At 37.9% G+C, this 13,792-nt stretch overlaps 1 protein-coding gene across 1 annotated transcript in view; it reads left to right on the forward strand.

Annotated features, from left to right (window-relative positions):
• Positions 1-9,132, forward strand: part of SRP72 (signal recognition particle 72) — a 130,413-nt gene extending 121,281 nt beyond the window's left edge. Inside the window, exons 19-20 of the mRNA XM_053700023.1 lie at positions 8,027-8,186; positions 8,583-9,132. Coding sequence (XP_053555998.1) covers positions 8,027-8,186; positions 8,583-8,766 — 344 coding nt within the window. The 3' untranslated portion in view covers positions 8,767-9,132. The remainder of the gene's footprint in view (positions 1-8,026; positions 8,187-8,582) is intronic.
• Positions 9,133-13,792: the final 4,660 nt, after the last annotated feature.

Genomic DNA, 13,792 nt, shown 5'->3' on the forward strand with positions numbered 1-13,792 from the left:
GGAGAGGTCAAAAGACTTCAGCAGCCTCTCTGTCTTTTTGGTTAAAAAGCATAATTCATTTAGCTTATGAGACTGCTGGACTGCAGCCTCCTGAAGGGATTGCAGCTCATTCTACTAGAGCTGTGGTTTTCACTTGGGCCTTTTTTAAATGTGGCTTCTGTTGAACAGATTTACAAGACGGAGTCTTGGTCTGCGCTTCATACTTTTTCAAATTTAACAAATTTGATACCTTGCTTCTTCGGAGGCTATTTTTGGGAGAAAGGGTTTTTTTACAGGCAGTGGTAACTTCCGTTTAAGTACCTGCCTTGTCCCTCCCATCATCCGTGTACTTTAGCTTTGGTATTGGTATTCCATAAGTAATGGATGATCCGTGGACTGGATACACTTAACAAGAGAAAACATAATTTATGCTTACCTGATAAATTTATTTCTCTTGTAGTGTATCCAGTCCACGGCCCGCCCTGTCACTTTAAGGCAGGTAATTTTTTCATTTGAACTACAGTCACCACTGCACCCTATGGTTTTTCCTTTCTCTGCATGTTTTCGGTCGAATGACTGAATATGGCAGTTAGGGGAGGAGCTATATAGCAACTTTGCTGTGGGTGGACTCTTGCAACTTCCTGTTGGGAAGGAGAATATATTCCATAAGTAATGAATGATCCGTGGACTGGATACACTACAAGAGAAATAAATTTATCAGGTAAGCATAAATTTTTTTTTTTCTTTTTTTAACTTTGGTTATTAACCCCTTAAAGGGACAGTAAAGTCCAAAAAAACTTTCATTTTTCAAATAGGGCATGTAATTTTAAACAACTTTCCAATTTACTTTTATCAAGAATTTTGCTTTGTTGTCTTGGTATTTTAGTTGAAAGCAATCATAGAAAGGCTCATATGCTAATTTCTTAGACCTTGAAGGCCGCCTCTATTTTATTTGCTTTTCACAGCAGGGGAGAGCTAGCTCATGTAGGTCATATAGATAACATTGTGATCACACACATGGCTAGTGGCAGACACTGCACTAATTGGCTAAAATGCAAGTGAATAGATAACTAAAAGTCATGTGATTAGGGGCGTTCAGAAGATGCTTAGATACAAGTTAGTCAGAGAAGTAAAAAGTGTATTAATATAACAGTGTTGGTTATGCAAAACTGGGGAATGAGTAATAAAGGGATTTACTTTTTAAATAACAAAAATTCTGGTGTTGACTGGGCATTTCAGTCTAAAACTTCAAAACTATATTTCTTTCATGTAATTGGCAAGAGTCCATGAGCTAGTGACGTGTATGGGATATACAATCCTTCCAGGAGGGGCAAAGTTTCCAAAACCTCAAAATGCCTATAAATACACCTCCCACCACAACACGCACAACCCGGTTTTACAAACTTTGCCTCCTATGGAGGTGGTGAAGTAAGTTTGTGGTTGATTTTTTTTTTTTATTATTATTCTATGATAAGCGCTTCTAAGCATTCTGAAGCCTAGTTCCTCTGAGTACAGTGTTTGTCAGAGGGATGTGAAGAGAGTATCGCCTATTGATTTTTATGGTCTCTCTCGTGGAAAATCTTTTCAAGGGTTCTCTGTTATCGGCCGTAGGGATTCATATCCTACCTCCCTTTTCAGATCGACAATATATAGTTTCAGTACTGGTTTGGCTATCTGCTATATGTGGATGGGTGTCTTTCGGTAAGTATGTATCATTATTTAAGACACTTTTCTGCTATGTTTGGCGCTTTATGTATTTATATATGTTTACTTATATTTGCCATGAGTCAGGTCTATGTATATTTCCCTTTGCAGTTTAGCAGTTTCAGTATAGGAATCCTGTTTTAGGAAGTTTTTTTTTTTTTTTTTTTTTTTTTTTAATATTTTCTTACCTGGGGTTTAGGCTTTTTTCCAGTTTGACTTGTTTCTTTAAAATTCATGGGCAAATTTAGGCTTGTGATGGCGCCAAAATGCTGCTGTTTATTGTGTCATTCTTGGCGCAAGAATTTGCAAGTTTGTCATTTCCTGCGTCTTAGATTACACCAGGTTGTTTGGCGCGAAGTTGTGTCTATTATGAAGCGAGTTGTCATTTCCGGATGTTTTTGTTGGCTCCAAAAAAAAATTATACTTCCTTTTGTGTCATGTGTCATACTTGGCGCCAACATTTTTTTTTTATTTTACCCCACTTTCTATATGCTCCTTGCCTTTTTTATGCTCAGTGGCCTATGCAAACTGCTATATGAGGAAATTAGATTTTTTTTGTTAAATTTTCTTTTTTTCTTTTACATTTTACAAGATATCACAATCTGACTCAGAAGCTGCTGTAGGAACCCTGCTGCCTGAACACAGTTCTACCAAAGCTAATTGTATCTGTTGTAAGCTAGCTGAGGTTATATCTCCGGCTGTAGTATGTAACAGTTGTCATGATAAGCTTTTGCATGCAGAAAATGTTTCTATTAGTACTAGTGCAGTATCTGTTGTTCCTTCAACATCTAATGTACATGATATCCCTGTTGATATGAAAAATTATATTGCTGATGCGATACAGAAGGCTATGTCTGCTATTTCACCTTCTAATAAACGTAAAAGGTCTTTTAAAACTTCTCATGATACTGATGATTTTTGTAATGACCGACAATATACTGAGATATCTACTTCTGATGAGGATCTCTCCGACTCAGAAGATCCTGCTTCAGACATTGACATTGATAAATCAACTTATCTTTTTAACATTGAGTATATTCGTTCTTTGTTGAAAGAAGTATTGATTACTTTGGATATTGAGGAGTCTGGTTCTCTTGATAACAAATCCAGTAAACGTTTAAATTCTGTTTATATTACTCCTGAGGTTTTTCCTGTTCCTGATGCTATTTCTGATGTGATTGCTAAGGAATGGTCTAAGCCTGGTACTTATTTTGTTCCTTCTTCTAGGCTTAAAAAATCTAAGGGTAAAACTAGAGCTTCTAATCGGTTTCGTTCCTTTCTTCAGAATAGAGAACAAAAAAACACTCATTCCCCTAAGGACTCTGACTCCAATTGGAAGCCATCTTCAAGTTGGAATAAATTCAAGCCTTTTAAGAAACCAAAGCCAGCCCCCAAAACTGCATAAAGGTGTGGCCCTCAATCCAGTTCTACTGGTGGGGGGCAGATTGAAATTATTTCAAGACGTTTGGGCAGGTTCCATTCAGAATCATTGGATTCAGAATATTGTCTCTCAGGGGTATCGAATAGGTTTCAGAATAAGACCTCCTGTGAGAAGGTTGTTTTCTCTCTCACATTCCAACAAATCATGTGAAAGCTCAGGCCTTTCTGAAGTGTGTTTCGGATCTGGAGCTTTCAGGGGTAATTGTACTAGTTCCACTTCTTGTCCCAAAGAAGGAAAATTTATTCAGACCAGTTCTGGATCTGAATTTATTTTAATAGCTTTGTAAGGGTCCCAACGTTTAAGATGGTGACTATAAGGACTATTCTGCCTTTAGTTCGGCAAGGTCATTATATATCCAAAATAGACTTGAAGGATGCATATCTTCACATTCCGATTCATCCAGACCACTATCGGTTTCTGAGATTCTCTTTTCTAGACAAGCATTACCAATTTGTCGCTCTTCCATTTGGCCTAGCGACAGCTCCAAGAATATTTTCCAAGGTTCTAGGTGCCCTTCTATCTGTAATCAGAGAGCAGGGTATTACGGTGTTTTCTTATTTGGATGATATCTTGGTACTGGCTCAATATTTTCATTTAGCAGAATCTCACACAAATCAACTTGTGTTGTTTCGTCAAAAACATGGTTGGCGGATCAATTTACCAAAGAGTTTCTTGATTCCTCAGATAAGGGTCACCTTTTTAGGTTTCCAGATAGATTCAGTGTCCATGACCCTGTCTTTAAAGGGACACTGAACCCAAATTTTTATTTTTCGTGATTCAGATAGAGCATGAATTTTTAAGCAACTTTATAATTTGCTCCTATTATCAAATTGTCTTCATTCTCTTGTTATCTTTATTTGAAATGCAAGAATGTAAGTTTAGATGCCGGCCCATTTTTGGTGAACAACCTGGGTTGTTCTTGCTGATTGATGGATAAATTCATCCACCAATAAAAAAAAAGTGCTGTCCAGATCTAAACCAAAAAAGCCTTGATGCCTTCTTTTTCAAATAAAGATAGCAAGAGAATGAAGAAAAATTGATAATAGGAGTAAATTAGAAAGTTGCTTAAAATTGCTTGCTCTATCTGAATCACAAAAGAAAAAATTTGGGTTCAGTGTTCTTTTAACAGACCAGAGATGAATGAATTTGGTTTCTGCCTGTCGAAACCTTCAGTCTCGATCATTCCCTTCAGTGGCTATGTGCATGGAAGTTTTAGGTCTCGTGACTGCAGCATTGGACATGATCCCCTTTGCTCGTTTTCATATGAGACCTCTGTAGCTTTGCATGCTGAATCAATGGTGCAGGGATTATACTCAGATATCACAATTAATATTCTTAAATCCCAACATTCAGCTCTCTCTGACTTGGTGGTTAAACCATCATCTTATTGTTCAGGGGGCATTCTTTCTTTGTCCTTCCTGGACTGTGATTTCAACAGATGCAAGTCTCTCTCACAGGTTGGGGAGCTGTCTGGGGGTCTCACAGCACAAGGGGTTTGGAATCCTCAAGAGGCGAGGTTACCAATCAATATTTTAGAACTCTGTGCTATTTTAAGGGCTTTTCAGGCTTGGCCTCTACTAAAGAGAGAATCATTCATTCGTTTTCAGACAGACAATATCACAACTGTGGCATATGTCAATCATCAGGGTGAGACTCTCAGTCCTTTAACGATGAAAGAAGTATCTCAAATACTTTCTTGGGCAGAATTCAACTCCTGTCTAATTTCTGCAATACATATCCCGGGGACAATTGGGAAGCGGATTATCTCAGCCGTTAGACTTTACATCCAGGGGAGTGGTCTCTCCATCCAGATGTATTTTGTCAGATTGTACAGATGTCCAGAAATAGCTCTGATGGCGTCCCATCTAAACAAGAAACTTCACAGGTATCTTTCCAGGTCCAGGGTTCCTCAGGCGGAGATGGTGGATGCGTTAGCAGTTCCTTGGTTTTACCAACCTGCTTATATCTTTCCGCCTCTAGTTCTTCTTCCAAGGGTGATCTCCAAGATCATAATGGAACAATCACGTGTTTCTTATAGCACCAGCATGGCCTCACAGATTTTGGTTTGCGGATCATGTCCGGATGTCAAGTTGCCAACCTTGACCACTTCCATCAAAACCAGACCTTCTGTCTCAATGGCCATTTTTCCATCAGGATCTCAAATCACTAAATTTGAAGGTATGGAAATTGAAAGCTTGGTCATAGAGGTTTCTCTCACTCAATGATTAATACATTGCCACAGGCTTGTAAGTCTGTTTCAAGGAAGCTTTATTATCAGGTTTGGAAAACCTATATTTTATGGTGTTCTTTTTGGTTTGGATAAAGGTTTGTCTGCAAGTACTTTGAAGGGACAGATCTCTGCTCTTTCTGTTTTATTTCATAGAAAGATTGCTAATCTTCCTGACATTCACTGTTTTGTTCAGGCTTTGGTTCGTATCAAGCCTGTTAAGTCAATTTCTCCTCCTCTGAGTCTTAATTGGGTTTTAAGGGCTTTGCAGGCCTCCGTTTGAGCCTATGCATTCTCTGGATATTAAACTACTTTCTTGGAAGGTATTGTTCCTTTTGGCTATCTCTTCAGCTAGAAGAGTTTCTGAATTATCTGCTCTCTTGTGAGTCTCCTTTTCTGATTTTCCATCAGGATAAGGCTGTTTTGTGGACTTCATTTAAATTTCTTCCTAAGGTTATGAATTCTAACAACATTAGTAGTTAAATTGTTGTTCCTTCTTTGTGTCCTAATCCTAGGAATACTCTTGAAAGATCTTTACATTCTTTGGATGTTGTAAGAGCTTTGAAATATTATGTTGAAGCTACTAAAGATTTCAGGAAGCGTTCTAGTCTATTTGTTGTTTGTTTTTTCTGGTCATAGGAAAGGTCAGAAAGCCTCTGCCATTTCTTTGGCATTTTGGTTAAAGCTTTTGATTCACAAGGCTTATTTGGAGGCAGGGCAATCTCTGCCTCAGAGAATTACATCTCATTCTAGATCAGTCGCCACTTCTTGAGCTTTTAAGAATGAAGCTTTGGTTGATCAGATTTGCAAAGCAGCAACTTTGTCTTCTTTACATACATTTACAAAATTGTACCATTTTTTATGTATTTGCTTCTTCTGAAGCAGTCTTTGGTAGAAAAGTTCTTCAGGCAGCTGTCTCAGTTTGATTCTTCTGCTTATGATTTAAGGGGTTTTTTTCTTGAAATTTATGTGCAATTTATGAGAGACTTATTTTTTTTTTTGTGTGTGGATTTAATTTTTTTCAGCGGTAATAGCTGTTTTTATTTTATCCCTCCCTCTCTAGTGACTCTTCTGTGGTCTTCCACATCTCGAGTATTTCTATCCTATACGTCACTAGCTCATGAACTCATGCCAATATGAAAGAAATGAATTTATCAGTTAAGTTCTTACATAAATTATGAGATATAATATATGTATATTTATTTAGTAGACAACCACCCTAGGTATTGATCTAAGCCCATTTTGGTATATTTCATGCCACCATTTTGCTGCAAAATGCGATTATATTTAAAAAAAAAAAAAAAAAGTTTACTTTTTCACAAACTTTGGAGTTCTCACTGAAATTTCCATACCACTTGTGCAGTCATAACACAAATGGATGTAAATGCTTCTCTGGGATCCCAGAAATAGCAGACATGCATGGCTTTGCCATTGCTTTTTAGTAATTTGAAGGCAGCTAATTGCAGCTGCGCTCCACACCTCTGAAATTCATGGCATTTAAGGGGTTAATCGGGTAGCTTGTAAGGTTAAGTTTAGCTGTAGTGTAGATTACCTTCTCACCTGATCCCTCCCAGCCCCTGATCCCTACCTGATCTTTCCTAAACAGCTCTCTTCCCTCCCTCACCCCCCACTGGTCACCACCATCTTAGGTACTGGCTGACAGTCTGCCAAAGTTTTAGACCTCTCTTCTGCAGTTAAGGATTTACCTCCTTACCTTCCCACCTACCTGACCCCTCCCAAAAAGCTCTCTAACCCTCCCTCCTCTCTACATTTATCTCTTTTTTTTTTTAACTTAAAACATTTCTGTAGTCAAAATTCCACCTCTCCACTCTAGGACCCACCTCTCTCTCTCCCTCTTGCTCTCAGTTTGGAATTTTCTCAGCAGTGTAGCGGTCCCACCCACCTGCCCCTTCCACGCCACTAACGATAGACACCACTGCTACCTGATGCAGAGAGGGAAGCAGCGTGTTTATCTGCATTGGTCTCTCTGCATTATTTCCGCATGCCCCACAAGTTCAATCTCGCCACTGTTAGCAAGATAACGGAAGAAAAAGGCCTAGGAGAGCAGGGTACTGTGCTGGTCGTTAAGGGGTTCATATTAATTCTTGGCAAGCTTGTCATGCTTGTTTGTGTGTGTTCAGAAGAAAGTTTACGATGTAATTTAAATTTAAGCTTCACAGTAGCAAATATGTTTCTTTGATAGAGTTCATGTGTTAAAGGCATATAAAACCCAACATTTTTCAGATATTCAGATAAACCATGAGATTTTAAACAACTTTCTAATTTACTTCTATTATAATTTCTTCTTTTTTTTTCTTGGTGTCTTTTGTTGAAAAGCAGGGACGTATGCTTAGGAGCCATCCCATTTCTGGAGCACTATATGGCAGCAGTTTTACAAGTATTGTATCCATTTGCAAGAGCAGTAGATGGCAGCACTATTTCCTGCCACGTAGTGTTTCCGATGCCTACCTAGGTATTTCTACAACACAGAATATCACAGGAATAAAGTAAATCTGATAAAAGAAGTAAATTAGAAACTTTTTTTAAAATGATATGCTCTGTCTGAATCGCAAAAGAAGGTGGTTTGGGGTTAATACCCCTTTAAGTAAACCAAGATTTCTGCTGCAACACTCTAACGAACTACATCTTTTGTTCTGTGTTGTGGTGTTGAATAGGTAAACTACCCAAGAATTATGACCCCAAAGTTACTCCAGATCCTGAACGTTGGCTGCCAATGCGAGAACGGTCGTATTACCGAGGAAGGAAGAAGGGTAAAAAGAAGGACCAGATTGGTAAAGGAACACAGGGAGCAACAGCTGCTGCAACTGCTGAATTGTACGTTTGAGATTTTTTTTTATATTTATATATATTATTTTTTAATTTTCTGTTATTGTCGATAACTGAAGTTCATACTTTTTTGTACACAGGACTACACCATTTTCTTAGTAGAAAGTTGTTTGTAGGTGACCAGATTTCTTTGTGTAAATATTGGCTAAATTTAGTTTTCACCCTTTTTAATAACTATCAGTTTCTGTCGAGTTTATCATTAGTGATGCTTCTTAGTGTCTATACATAGTTATACTAGTATATCCATGAAGCTACAGAGTTACACACCTAAATAATTGTATGATTACAGTTTATGAATTGACATGTTCCGTAAGCTTTTATCATTTTCTACAAACATAATGTGTAAACTAACACCTTTCTTCTATATATTTTGCAATCTGCAAGTGATGCTAGTAAAACAGCAGGCAGCCCACCTACATCTCCCCGGCCTGGAGTGGCAGCACCTGGAGCAACTTCATCATCTTCTAGCAATGTCGTTCCCCCCAGACATCAAAAGCCGATTGGTGCTGTTGGTACAAAAAAGAAGCAACAACAAAAGAAAAAGAAAGGAGGGAAAGGGGGTTGGTAATCCCCCCCCCCCCCCCCCCCAAAAAAAAAAAAAATGTGCAAACAACTTCTACAAACTAATTTATGTCTTATCGGATATTTTTGGTTTATTTCATTGAAGTGTACAAATTTTAGAGCAATTCATTTTGGCAAAATTATTTGTTCTGTTTTATTAGAAAAATATATCCGGCAGGATTTGTATTTTTTTTTTCTGAAAGTCCAAATTACATTTTTATATCTAAGGACCATTTTGACTCATGGAAAAAGTGAAACAACTAATTCCTGTAAAGAAAAATTGTGTTTTACAAAACTTTGAGACAGTGTTCTAAAAATGCATTAATTTAATCGTTTGATTGCAAAATTAAAATAAGAACAAACACGGTTTTAATTGATTTGGTTTTTCTTGTCGTACATTTGAGTTTTAGAAAAAAGGACATTATTTTACTAAAACTTTACTTTTACTTGAATGATTTGATTGGTTTATACTGTAGTAGATTTCATTTTTAGGTATGCAAAAATGTTGTAGTGGTTCCATTCCTTTTTATTCTTTTAAGGGCCTCTTCCATATATTCTAGCTGTTGACAGTTTGGCATATTCCAATCTTCACGTGTTTTATTGACAAAAAAAAATCAATTTTAGTCCGCAAACAGTTTAGCTATCTCTGCAAACACGTTTGAAGTCATTATGCCACCACGGTTTACTGCATTCAAGTTTATTAAAGAGACACTAAACACAAAATACATTCTATGAACCTCTAATTATGGATGCCACCATTTTGGAACCTGGGTCTCACTACAGGTATCTGAAAGATAGTTGTTGCACAAGTGAAAACATGTCGGCATCAATATTTAATGAAAGCCAGATTTCAACATGGCGGCACCCACGACTAGAGGGAGGCTTGGAATTAACCAAGGTTAAATTGTGTTTAATGCCTCTTTAAAGGAATAGTCTAGTCAAGATTAAATGTTTGATTCAGATAGAACATGCAATTTTAAGCAACCTTTCTAATTTACTCCTATTACCAATTTTTCTTTGTTCTCTTCCTAACTTTTATTTAAAAAAAACTAGAATGTAAGCATAGGAGCTGGCCCATTTTTGGTTCAGCACCTGGGTAGCACTTTCTGATTGGTGTCTAAATGTAGCCACCAATCAGCAAGCGCTACCCAGGTGATGAGCCAGCTACTAAGCATAAATTAAAATAGGTACCAAGAAAATAATGGAAAATAAAGTTGCTTAAAATTACATGCTCTTACAAAATAATTCCACCAATTTGATAGATCATTCTTGAAAAAGCCTAAAAAAAGAATTGGCTGAGCCACCTGCCTGATTAGGGAAAAGCTGAAAGGAATTTAGACTGTATAAAATGTAACAATGTAACCACCTATTATTAAGCTTGACAAAGACTACCTCTTAAATTACTTTTAATGTTTTCTCATTGTTTCATGTATTTAAAAGCAACGTAGTATATAAAAATAACAAGTCCACTTAATGATATGAAAGTCGTTTATTTTAAGCTTAAAATTGATTTAAATTAATAGTCTTGCAAAAGTCAGAATGGAGAGCAAATGTAGAAAAATAATTTGAACTACTGTGAGTTTCATATATAGATGAGATGACAGAGTTTAGAAGTCAGCAGATCACCACAAGTTTGACATGAGCTATTGCCTTCAATAGTCTCTTGGACGCACTGACTACAGAAAATATGTTCACGCCATGTTGAAACGACAAGCCGGCCACTCATTAACCCCTTAATGACCACAGCACTTTTCCATTTTCTGTCTGCTGTTTGGGACCAACACATATTATATACCGTTTTTCTCGCCATTAAATGGACTTTCTAAAGATACCATTATTTTCATCATATCTTATAATTTACTATAAAATAAATTATAAAATATGAGGAAAAAATTGAAAAAAAACACACTTTTTCTAACTTTGACCCCCAAAATCTGTTACACATCTACAACCACCAAAAAACACCCGTGCTAAATAGTTTCTAAATTTTGTCCTGAGTTTAGAAATACCCAATGTTTACATGTTCTTTGCTTTTTTTGTAAGTTATAGGGCAATAAGTATAAGTAGCACTTTGCTATTTCCAAACCATTATTTTTCAAAATTAGCGCTAGTTACATTAGAACACTAATATCTTTCAGGAATCTCTGAATATTCATTGACATGTATATATTTTTTTTTAGTAGACATCCCAAAGTATTCATCTAGGCCCATTTTGGTATATTTCATGCCACCATTTCACCGCCAAATGCGATTAAATACAAAAAATCATTCACTTTATTACTAATTTTTTCACAAACTTTTGGTTTCTTACTGAAATTATTTACAAACAAACAGCTTGTGCAATTATGGCTTAAATGGTTGTAAATTCTTCTCTGGGATCCCCTTTGTTCAGAAATAGCAGACATATATGGCTTTGGCGTTGCTTTTTAGTAATTAGAAGGCTGCTAAATGCCACTGCGCACTACACGTGTATTATGCCCAGCAGTGAAGGGGTTAATCATGGAGCAAGTAGGGAGCTTTTAGGGATAATTTTAGCTTTAGTGTAGTAGACAACCCCAAGTATTGATCTAGGCCAATTTTGGTATATTTCATGCCACCATTTCACCGCCAAATGCGATCAAATTAAAAAAAAAACGTTACATTTCTCCAACATAGGTGTGTCCGGTCCACGGCGTCATCCTTACTTGTGGGATATTCTCTTCCCCAACAGGAAATGGCAAAGAGCCCAGCAAAGCTGGTCACATGATCCCTCCTAGGCTCCGCCTACCCCAGTCATTCTCTTTGCCGTTGTACAGGCAACATCTCCACGGAGATGGCTTAGAGTTTTTTAGTGTTTAACTGTAGTTTTTTTTATTCAATCAAGAGTTTGTTATTTTAAAATAGTGCTGGTATGTACTATTTACTCAGAAACAGAAAAGAGATGAAGATTTCTGTTTGTATGAGGAAAATGATTTTAGCAACCGTTACTAAAATCCATGGCTGTTCCACACAGGACTGTTGAGAGGAATTAACTTCAGTTGGGGGAACAGTGAGCAGTCTCTTGCTGCTTGAGGTATGACACATTCTAACAAGACGATGTAATGCTGGAAGCTGTCATTTTCCCTATGGGATCCGGTAAGCCATGTTTATTAAGATTGTAAATAAGGGCTTCACAAGGGCTTATTAAGACTGTAGACTTTTTCTGGGCTAAATCGATTCATTATTAACACATATTTAGCCTTGAGGAATCATTTAATCTGGGTATTTTGATAAGATTATATCGGCAGGCACTTTTTTAGACACCTTTCTCTTTAGGGGCTTTCCCAAATCATAGGCAGAGCCTCATTTTCGCGCCGGTGTTGCGCACTTGTTTTTGAGAGGCATGACATGCAGTCGCATGTGTGAGGAGCTCTGATACATAGAAAAGACTTTCTGAAGGCGTCATTTGGTATCGTATTCCCCTTTGGGCTTGGTTGGGTCTCAGCAAAGCAGACACCAGGGACTGTAAAGGGGTTAAAGTTAAAAACGGCTCCGGTTCCGTTATTTTAAGGGTTAAAGCTTCCAAATTTGGTGTGCAATACTTTTAAGGCTTTAAGACACTGTGGTGAAATTTTGGTGAATTTTGAACAATTCCTTCATATTTTTTCGCAATTGCAGTAATAAAGTGTGTTCAGTTTAAAATTTAAAGTGACAGTAACGGTTTTATTTTAAAACGTTTTTTGTACTTTGTTATCAAGTTTATGCCTGTTTAACATGTCTGAACTACCAGATAGACTGTGTTCTGAATGTGGGGAAGCCAGAGTTCCTTCTCATTTAAATAAATGTGATTTATGTGACAATGACAATGATGCCCAAGATGATTCCTCAAGTGAGGGGAGTAAGCATGGTACTGCATCATTCCCTCATTCGTCTACACGAGTCTTGCCCACTCAGGAGGCCCCTAGTACATCTAGCGAGCCAATACTCCTTACTATGCAACAATTAACGGCTGTAATGGATAATTCTGTCAAAAACATTTTAGCCAAAATGCACACTTATCAGCGTAAGCGCGACTGCTCTGTTTTAGATACTGAAGAGCATGACGACGCTGATAATAATGGTTCTGAAGGGCCCCTAAACCAGTCTGATGGGGCCAGGGAGGTTTTGTCTGAGGGAGAAATTACTGATTCAGGGAACATTTCTCAACAAGCTGAACCTGATGTGATTACGTTTAAATTTAAGTTGGAACATCTCCGCATTCTGCTTAAGGAGGTATTATCCACTCTGGATGATTGTGACAAGTTGGTCATCCCAGAGAAACTATGTAAAATGGACAAGTTCCTAGAGGTCCCGGGGCTCCCAGAAGCTTTTCCTATACCCAAGCGGGTGGCGGACATTGTAAATAAAGAATGGGAAAGGCCCGGTATTCCTTTCGTCCCTCCCCCCAAATTTAAAAAATTGTTTCCTATGGTCGACCCCAGAAAGGACTTATGGCAGACAGTCCCCAAGGTCGAGGGAGCGGTTTCCACTTTAAACAAACGCACCACTATACCCATAGAAGATAGTTGTGCTTTCAAAGATCCTATGGATAAAAAATTAGAAGGTTTACTTAAAAAGATGTTTGTTCAGCAGGGTTACCTTCTACAACCAATTTCATGCATTGTCCCTGTCGCTACAGCCGCGTGTTTCTGGTTCGATGAGCTGGTAAAGGCGGTCGATAGTGATTCTCCTCCTTATGAGGAGATTATGGACAGAATCAATGCTCTCAAATTGGCTAATTCTTTCACCCTAGACGCCACTTTGCAATTGGCTAGGTTAGCGGCTAAGAATTCTGGGTTTGCTATTGTGGCGCGCAGAGCGCTTTGGTTGAAATCTTGGTCAGCTGATGCGTCTTCCAAGAACAAGCTACTTAACATTCCTTTCAAGGGGAAAACGCTGTTTGGCCCTGACTTGAAAGAGATTATCTCTGATATCACTGGGGGTAAGGGCCACGCCCTTCCTCAGGATCGGCCTTTCAAGGCCAAAAATAAACCTAATTTTCGTCCCTTTCGTAGAAACGGACCAGCCCAAAGTGC

The sequence above is a fragment of the Bombina bombina genome, chromosome 2 (genome assembly GCF_027579735.1).
Source record: "Bombina bombina isolate aBomBom1 chromosome 2, aBomBom1.pri, whole genome shotgun sequence".
In the NCBI taxonomy this organism is placed as follows: domain Eukaryota; kingdom Metazoa; phylum Chordata; class Amphibia; order Anura; family Bombinatoridae; genus Bombina; species Bombina bombina.